The sequence below is a fragment of the Scyliorhinus torazame genome, chromosome 10 (assembly GCF_047496885.1).
Source record: "Scyliorhinus torazame isolate Kashiwa2021f chromosome 10, sScyTor2.1, whole genome shotgun sequence".
Classification (NCBI taxonomy): Eukaryota; Metazoa; Chordata; class Chondrichthyes; order Carcharhiniformes; family Scyliorhinidae; genus Scyliorhinus; species Scyliorhinus torazame.
The window spans coordinates 103,669,823-103,684,587 of record NC_092716.1 but is presented as its reverse complement, the minus strand read 5'-3'; the positions used below and the strand labels follow the sequence as shown (position 1 = coordinate 103,684,587).

Sequence of the window (14,765 nt, the reverse complement as noted above, 5' to 3'; positions counted from 1 at the left end):
CTGGAGTTTACTGGATCAGGCTAGCTAATGATATGCCAAAGATGTTTATTGCACATGCAGAGTGGAACACATTGACGCTGCTGTCGAGGCGCCGGAGAATTGCGATTTGGCGTGAAACCGGTGCCTGCCACGATTTCAGGGTCAAAAACGATTCTCCGCCCAATCGTGTTTCCTGATTCCGGCATCAGCCGTCAGAGAATTCCGCCCGAGAGGTTACACAGCATGAACATCTCCACCACACAACCAAATGTCACCCATCTGGTGGGAGAGCGCTAGGCCCACTCAGTGAGGACACACAGTAGACTCCACTGGGAGACACTGCAGAGGCCACAGACCCTTTCAGGAACACTCATTGTGGCACCACTGTTACCACAGTTGGCAGGAATAGGTGGTGAGGACAGAGGCTACTCGCATCACAGGCTAGATGCCAGTCACCAGTGGGAGCAGGGAGGCAGTATGGACTACCTCATTTCAAAGGGGACAGGGGTGGCGCAGCAGAACAACTGTGCGGAGTCTGCACGTCCTCCCCGTGTGTGCGTGGGTTTCCTCTGGGTGCTCCGGTTTCCTCCCACAGTCCAAAGATGTGCAGGTTAGGTGGATTGGCCATGATAAATTGCCCTTAGTGTCCAAAATCGCCCTTAGTGTTGGGTGGGGTTACTGGGTTATGGGGATAGGGTGGAGGTGTTGACTTTGGGTAGGGTGCTCTTTCCAAGAGCCGGTGCAGACTCGATGGGCCAAATGGCCTCCTTCTGCACTGTAAATTCTATGATAATCTATGATAACTCAGGGTGACCATGTAACCTGGTGGCATCGGATGGTCAAGGGGATCCTCAGCTTTCTCACATTCTCTGTCTCTTTCCCTCCCCCTGCAGAGACATAGATTTCGGACTACAAACAGCAATGCTTGCTATCCACCTGGCCGCTGCTGCCATTGCATTTGCACCGTAGCGTGAGGGTCAGGATCAGCTGAGAGAGAACCATGCACAAGAGGTGCCTGCCCAGAACAGCGGGGGACAGCCAGTGAGGCTCAACTGCTGGCCGTCCATCAGTCCGGGGAAGAGGAACGAAGGAGACGCCGCATCAGGTCACATGTATAACGTCGGCACCTGTTCTTCGAGGAGCTGCCGGACTGTGTGTGCTGCTGCGACTCCAGCTGAGCAGGGAAAATGTGCGCCACCTGTGCCAGGTAATGGTGTACCTGGCACCACGGGGGTATGGAGGAGGACACACGCCATCAAGTACACACACCCCAGTAGCCATCAAGTGATGGTCGCACTAACCTTTACACCTCTGGCTCATTCTTGGGAATGAGCGGAGATCTGTGTAGGATATCGTAGTCATCAGTGCACAGCCACACTGTTACAGATGGTTTATGCGCCCGGGCATCTACATCACCTCGTCTACATCATCTACGTTAACCTTGACCAGGCCCGGCAGCAAGGCTTGCCGCCATCGCTGGCATGCCCCAAGTCAAGGGGGCGATCGATAGCATGCATGTCGTCCTTCAAGCACCGACTCAACGGGTTGTGCCCTTCATCAGTAAGAAGGGGTTCCATTCCATGAATGTGCAGTTGGTGTGCAACTATTAGTTTAACATCATGCACGCCTTTGCCCGATATCCAGGCAGCATACACAAAGCATATATCTCGTTGTTTCTCGACATGTTCGAGGTGTTCCCCCAGCTGAGGGGTTGGCGAGTGGACAACAAGGCTTACCCGCTGAGGTCATAGCTAATGATGCCTGTGCGGAGGGCCCAAACCAAGGCGGAGAACCATTACAACGATACTCACTCAGCAACCAGGAGCATCATTGAGCGTTGCATTGGTGTGCTCAAGATGCATTTCCCCTGCCTGCTCCACTCTGGTGGGGGGGCTCCAAGATAGCCCCCAGAGAGTCTCTGGCATCGTAGCGGCCTGCTGCGACCTTCATAACAATGCGCAGAGGGGTGACACATTGAAACAGGCGGAAGAAAGCCAGGCCTCATCTGACTAGGATAAGCATGATATCGAGGAAAACCTACGCATGGAGCTGGAGTTGGCTCAGCAGGCCACCCAGCATGTCTTCCAGGGCCACCACACAAGGGACAAGCTCATCACCTCCCAAATTACCATCTAGAAGGCCTGGCCATCGGCAACTGCACCACCCTGTCCCACCTCCCCCCCCCCCCCCCCCCCCCCCCCCCCCACACACACACACACATACACTCTGAGCCTCTCACCCTTTGCTTCTTCCTTTGTACTTCACTGTCTCTTCCCACTAGCCTGCCACTCCTTCCCACTACCACAGATCCACTTTCCCCTCCAAGGGTCATGCCAGGATGCTCTCACATCCTCAGCCATGACCCTTTGTGACTGGGCCAAGCTCTGAAGTGACACAGTAATATCCATCTGGGCCCAAAATATGTCTGCCTGTGACTGCACCATCCTGTCCTGCGCCTCAGACATGGACAGAACAAGCCTTGGATGTCCTGACACAAACATAGTTATGATGTCTTGGCCCAGGCCTTCCACAGCAGCCGCCATCCTTTAAGTGTTGGCCCGGGTGCCATGCACTGTTGACTACATCTCCTGTGCCTGAAGGCAAGTGGGCTCCTCCAGCTGGCCTTGCAGACACTGTAATGTCGCTGGCACCCCTCCTGGAGACTCTGGCTCTGAGCCTGCATCTACACGAGTGCTGGGATCATCTTTTCCAGAAGCCAAACATCTGTCTGGGTGACAGCTGTTCTCTGGATTTGGGCAGCCCTCCGTCTGTCAGGACCCCTTGTCTCCACCTTAAACGCTGCAGCATGTGTGTGGTGCATACCAGATGGTGACCCAGGAGCCTGATCGCTAACATTACCCATCGAGGTGACAGTCTCTGAGATGGTGGATAGTGCAGGTGACAGCTGTGCCGAGATGTCGGTCTCTTCCCCGAGTCATGCTCCGAGAAATCCAGAGGGTTTCGGCTGAGGAGGGGGGTTAGCAACCCCAGTTGGCCGAGCCTCGTCTGGAGGTGATCCTGCAAGACAAAAAACAAGGGTTGAGGTGTTGGGAAGGACAGGTCTATGGGAAATGATAGACACACTTTGCTATATGGACATCTGCTTTGCATTGCCTTCTCACTGGTTTGCCTCATGTAGAAGTCGATTCCAGACACATGTCCTCTCCTCGTCCTCCCCTGCGATTTGGAGTGCCCTTTCCTCAAACGGGTTTTGGACCCATAGGTGCGGCAAACCCGCTCTAGATTTCTCCCAATCCTAGCCATATTAATCATTGGGGACACAGAAAGGACATATTTAGATGCTGGGACGTGAGTTTAATGGGGGGTTTGCAGCTGTTGGAATGTGTGTGCAAGACTCTGAGCTAGAGAGGGTAATACAGATGGTGGGGATTCATAGAGGGTGGGCTGTAAGGGAAATACAGGCATATAGGGTGATATTGCAGACTGGGGGCAGGTGTGAGGAGTGAGGGACAGGAGTAATGCCAGACGTACAGAATTGGTTACTCACCCGAGCTGCTCGAAGATGGACGTTCACTTTTTTATGTCATTGCATACCAGTCCTCTTGGTCATGCCAGCAGCCTTTGCCACCTCATTCCAAGCCCGATTGAGAAGGGCAGGCTTGGGTCTCCACCCCATCCTGGCGAAGAGTTTCTCCTCTCATCGACAGAGGCCAATAGTCTATCAATGTCGACAGCCAGAGCGGGTGCGGCGATGACCAGCTGAGTCGCACGTTTCGGCAGCTCCCGGTGGAACGGACTTTTGGGCTCTTGATAGGAGCCCCAACGGCAATTTTAACGGCTAAAAACACCGTGCGGTAAACCAGAAGGGTGTTCCCCCTGGACACGGATGGAAAAAGGAGAGGAAAGTGGCCGGATTGCAGCGGATCCTTTGGAACAACGGCAAGGAAGGCAAGCAGAAACCAAGATGGCGTCGGAAGGTGGCAGTTTCATATGGGGCCCTGAACAACAAGAGTTCTTGAAACGCTGCGTGGAGGAGATAAAAAAGGAAATGAAGAAAGAGTTGTTGGCCCCGATATTACAGGCGATTGAAGGGCTGAAAGAGGAACAAAAGACCCAGGAGCAGGAGCTTCGGGTCGTGAAGGCGAAAGCAGAAGAGAATGAGAACGATATACAGGGCCTGGTGGTGAAGTCGGAGATACAGGAGGCACACCAGAAACGATCTGTGGAGAGGTTGGAGGCACTGGAAAACAACGCAAGGAGGAACAACTTGAGGATTCTTGGCCTTCCTGAAGGTGTGGAGGGGGCGGACGTCGGGGCATATGTGAGCACGATGCTGCACTCGTTAATGGGAGCGGAGGCCCCGACGGGTCCGTTGGAGGTGGAGGGAGCATACCGAGTTATGGTGCGAGGATCGAGAGCAGGAGAAACTCCCAGAGCCATAGTGGTGAGATTCCTCCGTTTTAAGGATAGAGAAATGGTCCTTAGATGGGCGAAGAAAACTCGGTGTAGTAAATGGGAGAACGCGGTGATCCGCGTTTATCAAGATTGGAGTGCGGAGGTGGCGAGAAGGAGGGCGAGCTTTAATCGGGCCAAAGCGGTACTTCACAAAAAGAAGATAAAATTTGGAATGCTGCAACCGGCAAGACTGTGGGTCACATATCAAGGGAGGCACCACTACTTTGAAACGGCGGATGAAGCGTGGACTTTTATTGTAGAAGAAAAATTGGAATGATTGGATTATGAAAATGAACGTTTGGACAAAGTGGTGGGGCGAATGGGGGGGGGGCGAAGAGGGGTTTTATGTTTTAATCCTGCGGTATGGTAACTTTTCTTTCTCCCACAGGTGGTGATGGGGGGAGGTGGGGAGGGAGAGGAGATGGGGCGTTGGCCATGGGAGGCGGGGCCAAGGGAGAGGCGCGGGCTTGGTTCCCGCGCTATGATAATTATGGCGGGAATAGAGAAGCAGGAAGGAGGGGGCGTCGCACGGTGCAAGCCGTGATCACGGGGGGAAGCCGAGGTCAGCCAGAGTTTGCTGACTTCTGGGAGCAACATGGGGGGAGTAATTACGCTAGCGGGGGGTCTAGCAGGGGGGGGGGGGGGAGGGGGGAATTACTGGGTTGCTGCTGCTGGGGAAAGGGGGGAGTGGGTACGGGAAAGGATGGGCGGGGGGGCACCGTCTGGGAGAGATACAGCTGCGTGGGAACTGGGTGAGAAGCTGGAAAAAGATGATGGCTAACCGGCAAGGGGGGGGGGGTGGGAAGCCCCCCAACTCGGCTGATCACGTGGAACGTGAGGGGGCTTAACGGGCCGATAAAGAGGGCACGAGTACTCGCACACCTTAAGAAACTTAAAGCAGATGTGGTTATGCTACAGGAAACGCACCTGAAACTGATAGACTAGGTTAGGTTGCGCAAAGGATGGGTGGGGCAGGTGTTCCATTCGGGGCTGGATGCGAAAAACAGGGGGGTGGCTATATTAGTGGGGAAGCGGGTAATGTTCGAGGCGAAGACTATAGTGGCGGATAACGGGGGCAGATACGTGATGGTGAGTGGCAAATTACAGGGAGAGATGGTGGTTTTGGTAAACGTGTATGCCCCGAACTGGGACGATGCCAACTTTATGAGGCGAATGCTAGGACGCATCCCAGACCTAGAGACCGGAAAGCTGATAATGGGGGGAGACTTTAACACGGTGTTGGAACCAAGGCTGGATAGGTCGAAGTCCAGGACTGGTAGGAGGCCGGCAGCAGCCAAGGTGCTTAAGGGTTTTATGGAGCAGATGGGAGGGGTGGACCCGTGGAGATTCAGTAGACCTAGGAGTAAGGAGTTCTCGTTTTTCTCCTATGTCCATAAAGTCTATTCACGCATAGACTTTTTTGTGTTGGGTAGGGCATTGATCCCGAGGGTGAGGGGAACGGAATATACGGCTATAGCCATTTCGGATCATGCCCCACACTGGGTAGACTTGGAGATAGGGGAGGAAACAAGAGGGCGCCCACCCTGGAGAATGGACATGGGACTAATGGCGGATGAGGGGGTGTGCCTAAGGGTGAGGGGATGCATTGAAAAGTACTTGGAACTCAATGACAATGGGGAGGTTCAGGTGGGAGTGGTCTGGGAGGCGTTGAAGGCGGTGGTTAGGGGGGAGCTGATATCAATAAGGACACATAAAGGGAAGCAGGAGAGTAAGGAACGGGAGCGGTTGCTGCAAGAACTTTTGAGGGTGGATAGACAATATGCGGAAGCACCGGAGGAGGGACTGTACAGGGAAAGGCAAAGGCTGCATGTGGAATTTGACTTGCTGACTACAGGCACTGCAGAGGCACAATGGAGGAAGGCGCAGGGTGTACAGTATGAATATGGAGAGAAGGCGAGCAGATTGCTGGCACACCAATTGAGGAAAAGGGGAGCAGCGAGGGAAATAGGGGGGGTGAGGGATGAGGAAGGAGAGACGGAGCGGGGAGTGGAGAGAGTGAACGAAGTGTTCAAGACATTTTATAAAAAATTGTATGAAGCTCAACCCCCGGATGGGAGGGAGAGAATGATGGATTTTTTGGATCGGCTGGAAATTCCCAAGGTGGAAGAGCAGGAAAGGGTGGGTCTGGGAGCACAGATCACGGTAGAAGAAGTGGTGAAAGGAATTAGGAACATGCAGACGGGAAAGGCCCCGGGACCGGACGGATTCCCAGTTGAATTTTACAGAAAATATTTGGACTTGCTCGCCCCGCTACTGATGAGGACCTTTAACGAGGCAAAGGAAAGGGGACAACTGCCCCCGACTATGTCAGAAGCAACGATATCGCTTCTCTTAAAGAAGGAAAAGGATCCGCTACAATGCGGGTCCTACAGACCAATTTCCCTCCTCAATGTGGATGCCAAGGTCCTGGCCAAGGTAATGGCAATGAGAATAGAGGAATGTGTCCCGGGGGTGGTTCATGAGGACCAAACTGGGTTTGTGAAGGGGAGACAGCTGAACACGAATATACGGAGGCTGTTAGGGGTAATGATGATGGCCCCACCAGAGGGTGAAACGGAGATAGTAGTGGCGATGGATGCCGAGAAAGCATTTGATAGAGTGGAATGGGATTATCTGTGGGAGGTGTTGAGGAGATTTGGGTTTGGAGAGGGGTATGTTAGATGGGTGCAGCTGTTGTATAGGGCCCCAGTGGCGAGTGTGGTCACGAATGGACGGGGATCGGCATATTTTCGGCTCCATAGAGGGACAAGGCAGGGATGTCCTCTGTCCCCATTACTGTTTGCACTGGCGATTGAGCCCCTGGCGATAGCGCTGAGAGGTTCCAAGAGATGGAGGGGAATACTTAGGGGAGGAGAAGAACACCGGGTATCTTTATATGCGGATGATCTGCTACTATATGTGGCGGATCCAGCGGAGGGGATGCCAGAAATAATGCGGATACTTGGGGAGTTTGGGGATTTTTCAGGGTATAAATTGAACATGGGGAAGAGTGAGCTGTTTGTGGTGCATCCAGGGGAGCAGAGTAGAGAAATAGAAGACCTACCGTTGAGGAAGGTAACAAGAGACTTTCGTTACCTGGGGATCCAGATAGCTAAGAATTGGGGCACATTGCACAGGCTAAATTTGACGCGGTTGGTGGAACAGATGGAGGAAGATTTCAAGAGATGGGATATGGTAGCATTGTCAATGGCAGGGAGGGTGCAGGCGGTTAAGATGGTGGTCCTCCCGAGATTCCTCTTTGTGTTTCAGTGCCTCCCGGTGGTGATCACGAAGGCTTTTTTCAAAAGGATAGAAAAGAGTATCATGGGTTTTGTTTGGGCCGGGAAGACTCTGAGAGTGAGGAAGGGATTCTTACAGCGTAGTAGGGATAGGGGGGGGCTGGCACTACCGAGTATTATTGGGCCGCTAATATTTCAATGGTGAGTAAGTGGATGGGAGAGGAGGAAGGAGCGGCGTGGAAGAGATTAGAGAGGGCGTCCTGTAGGGGGACCAGCCTGCAGGCTATGGTGACAGCCCCATTGCCGTTCTCACCAAGGAACTATACCACGAGTCCGGTGGTGGTAGCTACACTGAAGATTTGGGGACAGTGGAGACGACATAGGGGAAAGACCGGAGCATTGGGGGGGTCCCCGATAAGAAACAACCATAGGTTTGCCCCGGGGGGAATGGATGGGGGATATGGAATGTGGCAAAGAGCAGGTAAAACGCAATTGAAAGATCTATTTGTGGATGGGAAGTTCGCGAGTCTGGGAGCGCTGACTGAGAAATATGGGTTGCCCCAAGGGAATGCATTCAGGTACATGCAATTGAGGGCTTTTGCGAGGCAACAGGTGAGGGAATTCCCGCAGCTCCCGACACAAGAGGTGCAGGACAGAGTCATCTCGAAGAAATGGGTGGGGGACGGTAAGGTGTCGGATATATATAGGGAAATGAGGGATGAAGGGGAGACTATGGTGGACGAACTAAAAGGGAAATGGGAAGAAGAGCTAGGGGAGGAGATCGAGGAGGGGCGGTGGGCAGATGCCCTAAACAGGGTAAACTCGTCGTCCTCGTGCGCCAGGCTAAGCCTGATTCAGTTTAAGGTATTACACAGGGCACATATGACTGGAACACGGCTCAGTAAATTTTTTGGGGTGGAGGATAGGTGTGCGAGGTGCTCGAGAAGCCCAGCGAATCATACCCATATGTTTTGGTCATGCCCGGCACTACAGGGGTTTTGGATGGGGGTGACAAAGGTGCTTTCGAAAGTAGTAGGAGTCCGGGTCGAACCAAGCTGGGGGTTGGCTATATTTGGGGTTGCACAAGAGCCGGGAGTGCAGGAGGCGAGAGAGGCCGATGTTTTGGCCTTTGCGTCCCTAGTAGCCCGGCGCAGGATATTGCTAATGTGGAAAGAAGCCAAGCCCCCGGGGGTGGAGACCTGGATAAATGATATGGCGGGGTTCATAAAGTTAGAGCGGATTAAGTTCGTCCTAAGGGGGTCGGCTCAAGGGTTTACCAGGCGGTGGCAACCGTTCGTCGAATATCTTGCGGAAAGATAGATGGGGGAAAAAAGAAGGTAGCAGCAGCAGCCCAGGACTTGGGGGGAGGGGGGGGGGTGTGGGGGGGGGGGGGGGTGTGGCCTGAGACAAGGCAGTTGCCAATTAGGGCTAGTTTTTATTTTTGTTATTTAATATTTATTTATTTGTTGTTGTTTTCTTTTGTTCTTGTTTAAATAAAAAAGGTCATTATTATCTGTATTGTTATAATGTTGTGTAAAGGATGCACAATGTACTGTGTTGGTTGACCAAAAATTTTCAATAAAATATTATTTAAAAAAAAAAAAAAATGTTGACAGCCAGAAAGCGAGGTGCAGCTCTTCTACTCATCAGCTTCTTGCTGGAATGAAAGTGTGGTATAAGTGGAGCACTTAAAAGCTGCTCCAGCTTGTCAGGCTCTAAGGTTAATCCCAACCGCAGCAAATCTGACTCCAGCAGGGCCAGAAATTGCCTGGGCTGTGCATTGCCCACATGCTGTTCTCTTTAAATGCCCTGGATAGCTCATAGCCAGCACTCCCAGCGGCAGTGCCAATTTATAGCGATCCTCCACCACTGGGAGAACGTAGGGTGGGTTCTCCGTTGCCCGACGCCGATATCGTCATCAGCGATCGGGGCGGAGAATCCCTATTGATGTTGAAATTAGGGGCGGTGCCTGTTTTTGGATGCTCCACCCCCTCCAAAAGTGTCATCAGGGAGCACACCTTTGAGATGGCCTCAGGACGTCACCTGAAGGCCGTCCCCCGATGCTCCACCCCCAATGGGCCAAGTTCACGACGGCGCGGATCACTTGTGCTTTGAGTTTTCGTCGGTCCCGCGTGGCGGCTGTGGACTGTGTCCAGTGCCGCCGCAGTCAGGGGGCGCCGTGCTGCTGGCTGGGGGGGCTTCACCGGGGGCTGGGAGGGCTGGTGGGGGTGGTCCAGGGGTGGCGAGGGAGGGTCCAGGGGTGCACTATCTGGCAGATCGGGTCTGTACGCTGCTGGCATCATGTTGTATGGGGTGACCACTGTAGATGGCCCTAACGTCTGTTATCATGAAATGCTTCAGGCTGCTCGTCATGAGACGGACCACTGCCAGCCTCCCAGACGGTCTCGATCCACTGCAGTTTGCCTATTACTGCAACCGGTCCACAGCAGACGCTATCTCACTGGCTCTGCAATCAACACTCGAACACCTCGACCACAAGGACACCTATGTAAGCCTGCTGTTCATAGACCACAGCTCCGCCTTCAACACCATTATCCCAACAAGACTAATAACCAAACTCTGCAATCTTGGACTTGACCCCTCCCTGTGCAGTTGGATCCTTGACTTCCTCACCAACAGACCACAATCTGTCAGGATAGGCAACAGCACCTCCTCTACAATAGTTGTCAACACCGGGCCCTCACAAGGATGTGTGCTCAGTCCTCTACTGTACTCCCTATACACAAATGACTGTGTGGCAAGATTTAACTCCAACTCAATCTATAAGTTAGCGGATGTTACGACTGTGATGGGCCGTATCTCAAACAATGACGAATCAGGCTACAGGAGGGAGATAAATCAGGTGGTTGCATGCTGTACCGAAAACAACCTCTCTCTAAATGTTGGAAAGACCAAGAAACTGATCATCGACTTCAGGAACTGCAGCACGACACACACTCCCGTTGCATCAATGGCTGCAAAGTGGAGATGGTCGATAGCTTTAAGTTCCTGGGGTTCACTATCGCCAACAGTCTGTCCTGGCCCACTCACGTTGATGCAACAGTCAAGAAAGCTCAACAACGTCTCTACTTCCTACGGAAGCTAAAGAAATGTGGCATGTCTGCATCGACTCTCACAAACTTCTACAGATGTGCTATAGAGAGCATACTATCCGGCTGCATCACAGCTTGGTATGGCAACTGCTCGGTCCAAGATCGCAAGAAACTGCAGTGTGGTGAACTCAGCCCAACGCATCACATAAGCTTGCCACCCCCACAGTGATTCTGTATACACCTCTCGCTGCCTCAGGAAGGCAGACAGCATTATTAGAGACCCCTCCCACCCAGGCATTGCCTACTTCCAGACCCTTCCATCAGGCAGAAGGTACAGAAGCCTGAAGACCCGCACATCCAGACATAGGAACTGCTTCTTTCCCACAGCTACAAGACTCCTGAATGACTCCCGCTTGGACAGATCTGCTCCCTGTAAGAACACTATTCACGACGCCCTATGCTGATCTTGTTCATGAATTTGCTTTGTTTGCTTTGTTTGGCCCTTTGTTCCGCACTGTAACCAATCACTGTTTTGTCGATGTACCATTTGTCAATATTCTCTGTTGATTATTCTTGTGTCTGCTATGTCTGTACTGTCTACGTTCTTCAGCTTTAGAAAAATACTTTTCACTGTACTTCGATACATGAGACAAAAATCAAATCAAATCAAATCATCGCCGTGTGCGTGCGCGGCCACGGACCAGCCATTCTCCGGCCATTTTGGCGCGGGAGCCATAAGTTTTACCCAGCGCCGCTGCTAGTCCCTCACAGGTACCAGAATCGGTGAAGGTTTGACGCCGATTTTGGTATCGTAAAACTGTTACTATGGCGGCGTCGGCATTTAGCCGCAAAATCGGAGAATCCTGCCCGTAGTCTCCCAAACTAAGGGCCCTGCAAAGTTAAGGGATTTCCCCTTATTTTAACTGTTTATCCCTTCAGGAATACCTTTTAACTGTACCCCAAGGGCAAAGTGTGAAATACTGAACCTAGGTGAGTTTCCTCTTTGCCTCTTTATTTTCTTCTGTGAGCATACACCCATCACTGCCCACACCCATTGTGTTTGTATGCTGATCAGAAACTCCCACCCCCAATTCTCTTGGTCAAAGCATACCTTATTTTATTTCAAAAGAGTTGATCATCCTACCATGCAAGCATGTGTGTAAACTGGGACTTTGAACATGGGGACTGCTGGTAACCCCAGTCCTAGCCACTGCTGCTAATGGCATTGTTGAGACTACAGAGCTGCTGGCCAAATGAGGGATGGAAGTCCCATCTCCCGGGTTTGAATCCCGGCCCTGGGTCACTGTCCGTGTGGAGTTTGCACATTGTCCCCATCTCTGTGAGGTTTCACCCCCACAACCCAACGTTATGGCGGTTAGGTGGATTGGCCACGCTAAATTGCCCCTTAATTGGAGAAAAAAATAATTGGGTACACTAAATTTATTTTTCAAAAATATTCCAAAATACGTAGTAGCACAAGCCACTGAGGGACTATTTAATGCAACCAATAAACTGATGTGACCTCTTTAACTGTACTTCACATTTGCACATTTTTTAACCAAAGGAGTTTGTTGTATATATTTTTTTTAGATCAATTATCATGACAGTAACAGTCAAAAGTATATATTTAGAACACAATCCTTTACAACAAATGGTATATGATGCAGGACAAATAACTTATTATCGACAATCACTGGAATATGAAATTAACAAAAACAGACTCATAGAACATGTACAATACAGAAGGAGGCCATTCGGCCGATCTTGTCTGTGTCAATCATTAAAGAGCTCCCCAGCCTAATCCCACCTTCTTGCACTTGTCCTGTATCCCTGCAGGTCACAACACTTCAAGTAGACATTCAGATATTTCTTAATGTGTTGTGAGTTTCTGCCTCTACCACTCCTTTATGCAGTGATTCCAACAGCCTTACCATCCTCTCGGTGAAAAAATGTTTCCTCATCTCCCTCCCATCCTTCTACCAATGACTTTAAATCCATGGTCCCTGGTTTTTGATCCCTCTGCTAAAAATTAAGTAGGTTGTCCCTAATTACTCCAATTAGGCCTCTTATTATTTTAAATGTTACTTGGTTGTCCCGCAGCTTCTACCACTTTTAAATTAGTACACCTTTATTGCTTGATTTTACATAACAAGATAAGCACTTGCATAATGTAAGTTTAGAATATGATTAAACATATTGACAGAGATTATAAAGGAAAGTGGATATAAAGTGGAACCCTGCAAACTAGAAATAAATGATACAGAATTCTGGACAGTGGATACAAATGAGAACAGGAATTCTGTGCAAATAGTATGAATCAGAATTGGAATTCAGTCCACTGACTGTAAAAAGGAAATGAAAATTCGACATAGTGTATGTGACTAGGGCACTGCAATGTTATGAAATGTACAGTACCTGAAACAGCAGTTAAATAAAGAGCCAATAAAATGTAATGTATTAGATGGAAATGGGCATTAAAATTCTGCATAGTGGGGTAGATAAAAAATTAGAAGAGATGTAAAGCAGTGTGTTGATTCCCTATCACCTATTTTATACTAACTCGCACACAAATTGTAGATTGCCCCAATCAGATGCCAATATGGCCTTGTATTCCATAGAAAGGGTACAAATGGAGAATGAAATGTTATACCCTGGTTGTCAATGGGTGGATTCAAATTCCATATACGGGATGCGAAAGAGGCAATTTATTCTACAAACAGTAAGTGAATAGACACAAAAGTTTCTCTGGGTGAGTGTAGCTGGAGTACTGGAATTGAGTTATATTTGCTACTATCACACTTTCCCACATGTGGGAATCCTTCAGAAATTAATTTACTCACAACGATCTTTTGTGAAATATGAACACCCTTCCGAGGACCCTGTCATAAGTACCAAAAGTGATCAGATATAAACATTCTCAATTCAGAAATATTAATTCACAGATCAGAAATAATGTTTTAGTGAGTTCACAAATATGGCTAAATGCAGTCATTTTATGATGTTCGAATTCTCTTGTTCACTCATTTATGAAGTTTGCAATGAAGGTTATTCTTGAAAGAGATTGTTACAAAATACTTTTCAGATTTATTTTTCCATCATCAGGCAAACACGGGGTCCTTATCTCTCTTATGATGTTTCTTGCGCTGTGATGAGGTTTTGTTAGCTTTTTCTACTTTGCTCGTGTTCCTCTGTGGTGTCTGAGTATTGACTTTCTTTACTTCTTGTTCTTTGCATTTAGGATTTTGCACTATTGGCTCAAAGCAGCGAATACATTGCCTCATTTGAATATTGCGTTCACGAGCTGTAAGAAAAACAGCATGAAATATAAGAGTTGGAAAATGCTGGAACGCCCTTTGAGTCAGCAACTTTGTGACCTGAAGTGGCATTGAACAGGAAGTTTCTATTTGTCAAATTATTGAATTAATCTATTGCTTAAAATAAGTCACCATATTCATCATAAAGCTATATACATTGGGGAATCAACCACTCCACTGAAGCAAAATAGACACAGAATATGAAATTGAAATAGCATTAGAGATGCCATAAAATTACAATAGTCTGATAAAGTATATTGTAGACCAGAAAATCTAGCCAATGTGTACCTTAGCCTACAAACCAGATATCAATACTTTCGGCTCTAAAAGGGAGGAACGTTTTCATTTTACATTCAGACTCAGCTGATAAGTGGCAAGTAACCTTGATGCAAGACCATCTCTAACAAGAGAGATTATAACTATTTCCCTTTGACATTGAACAACATTAACATTGGGGCGGCACAGTAGCACAGTGATTAGCATTGTTACTTCAAAGCGCCAAGGACCCGGGTTTGATTCCCGACTTGGGTCACTGTCTGTGTGGAGTCTGCACGTTCTCCCCGTGTCTGCGTGTGTTTCCTCCAGGTGCTCCATTTTCCACCTACAAGTCCCAAAAGACGTGCTTGTTAGGTGAACTGGACATTCTGAATTCTCCCTCTGTGTACCCAAAAAGGCGCTGGAATGTGGCGACTAGGGGATTTTCACAGTACCTTTATTGCAGTGTTAATGTAAGCCTGCTTGTGAGACTAATAAAAGATTAAAGA

General features: G+C 49.6%; 1 protein-coding gene across 2 annotated transcripts in view; it reads right to left on the bottom strand.

Annotated features, from left to right (window-relative positions):
* Nucleotides 1-12,179: 12,179 nt before the first annotated feature.
* Nucleotides 12,180-14,765, bottom strand: part of LOC140430823 (programmed cell death 1 ligand 1-like) — a 33,548-nt gene continuing 30,962 nt past the window's right edge. For both annotated transcript variants that reach the window (XM_072518546.1, XM_072518545.1), the window contains exon 5: nt 12,180-13,988. In XM_072518546.1, the coding sequence (XP_072374647.1) occupies nt 13,786-13,988 (203 nt within the window). In that variant the 3' untranslated portion in view covers nt 12,180-13,785. The remainder of the gene's footprint in view (nt 13,989-14,765) is intronic.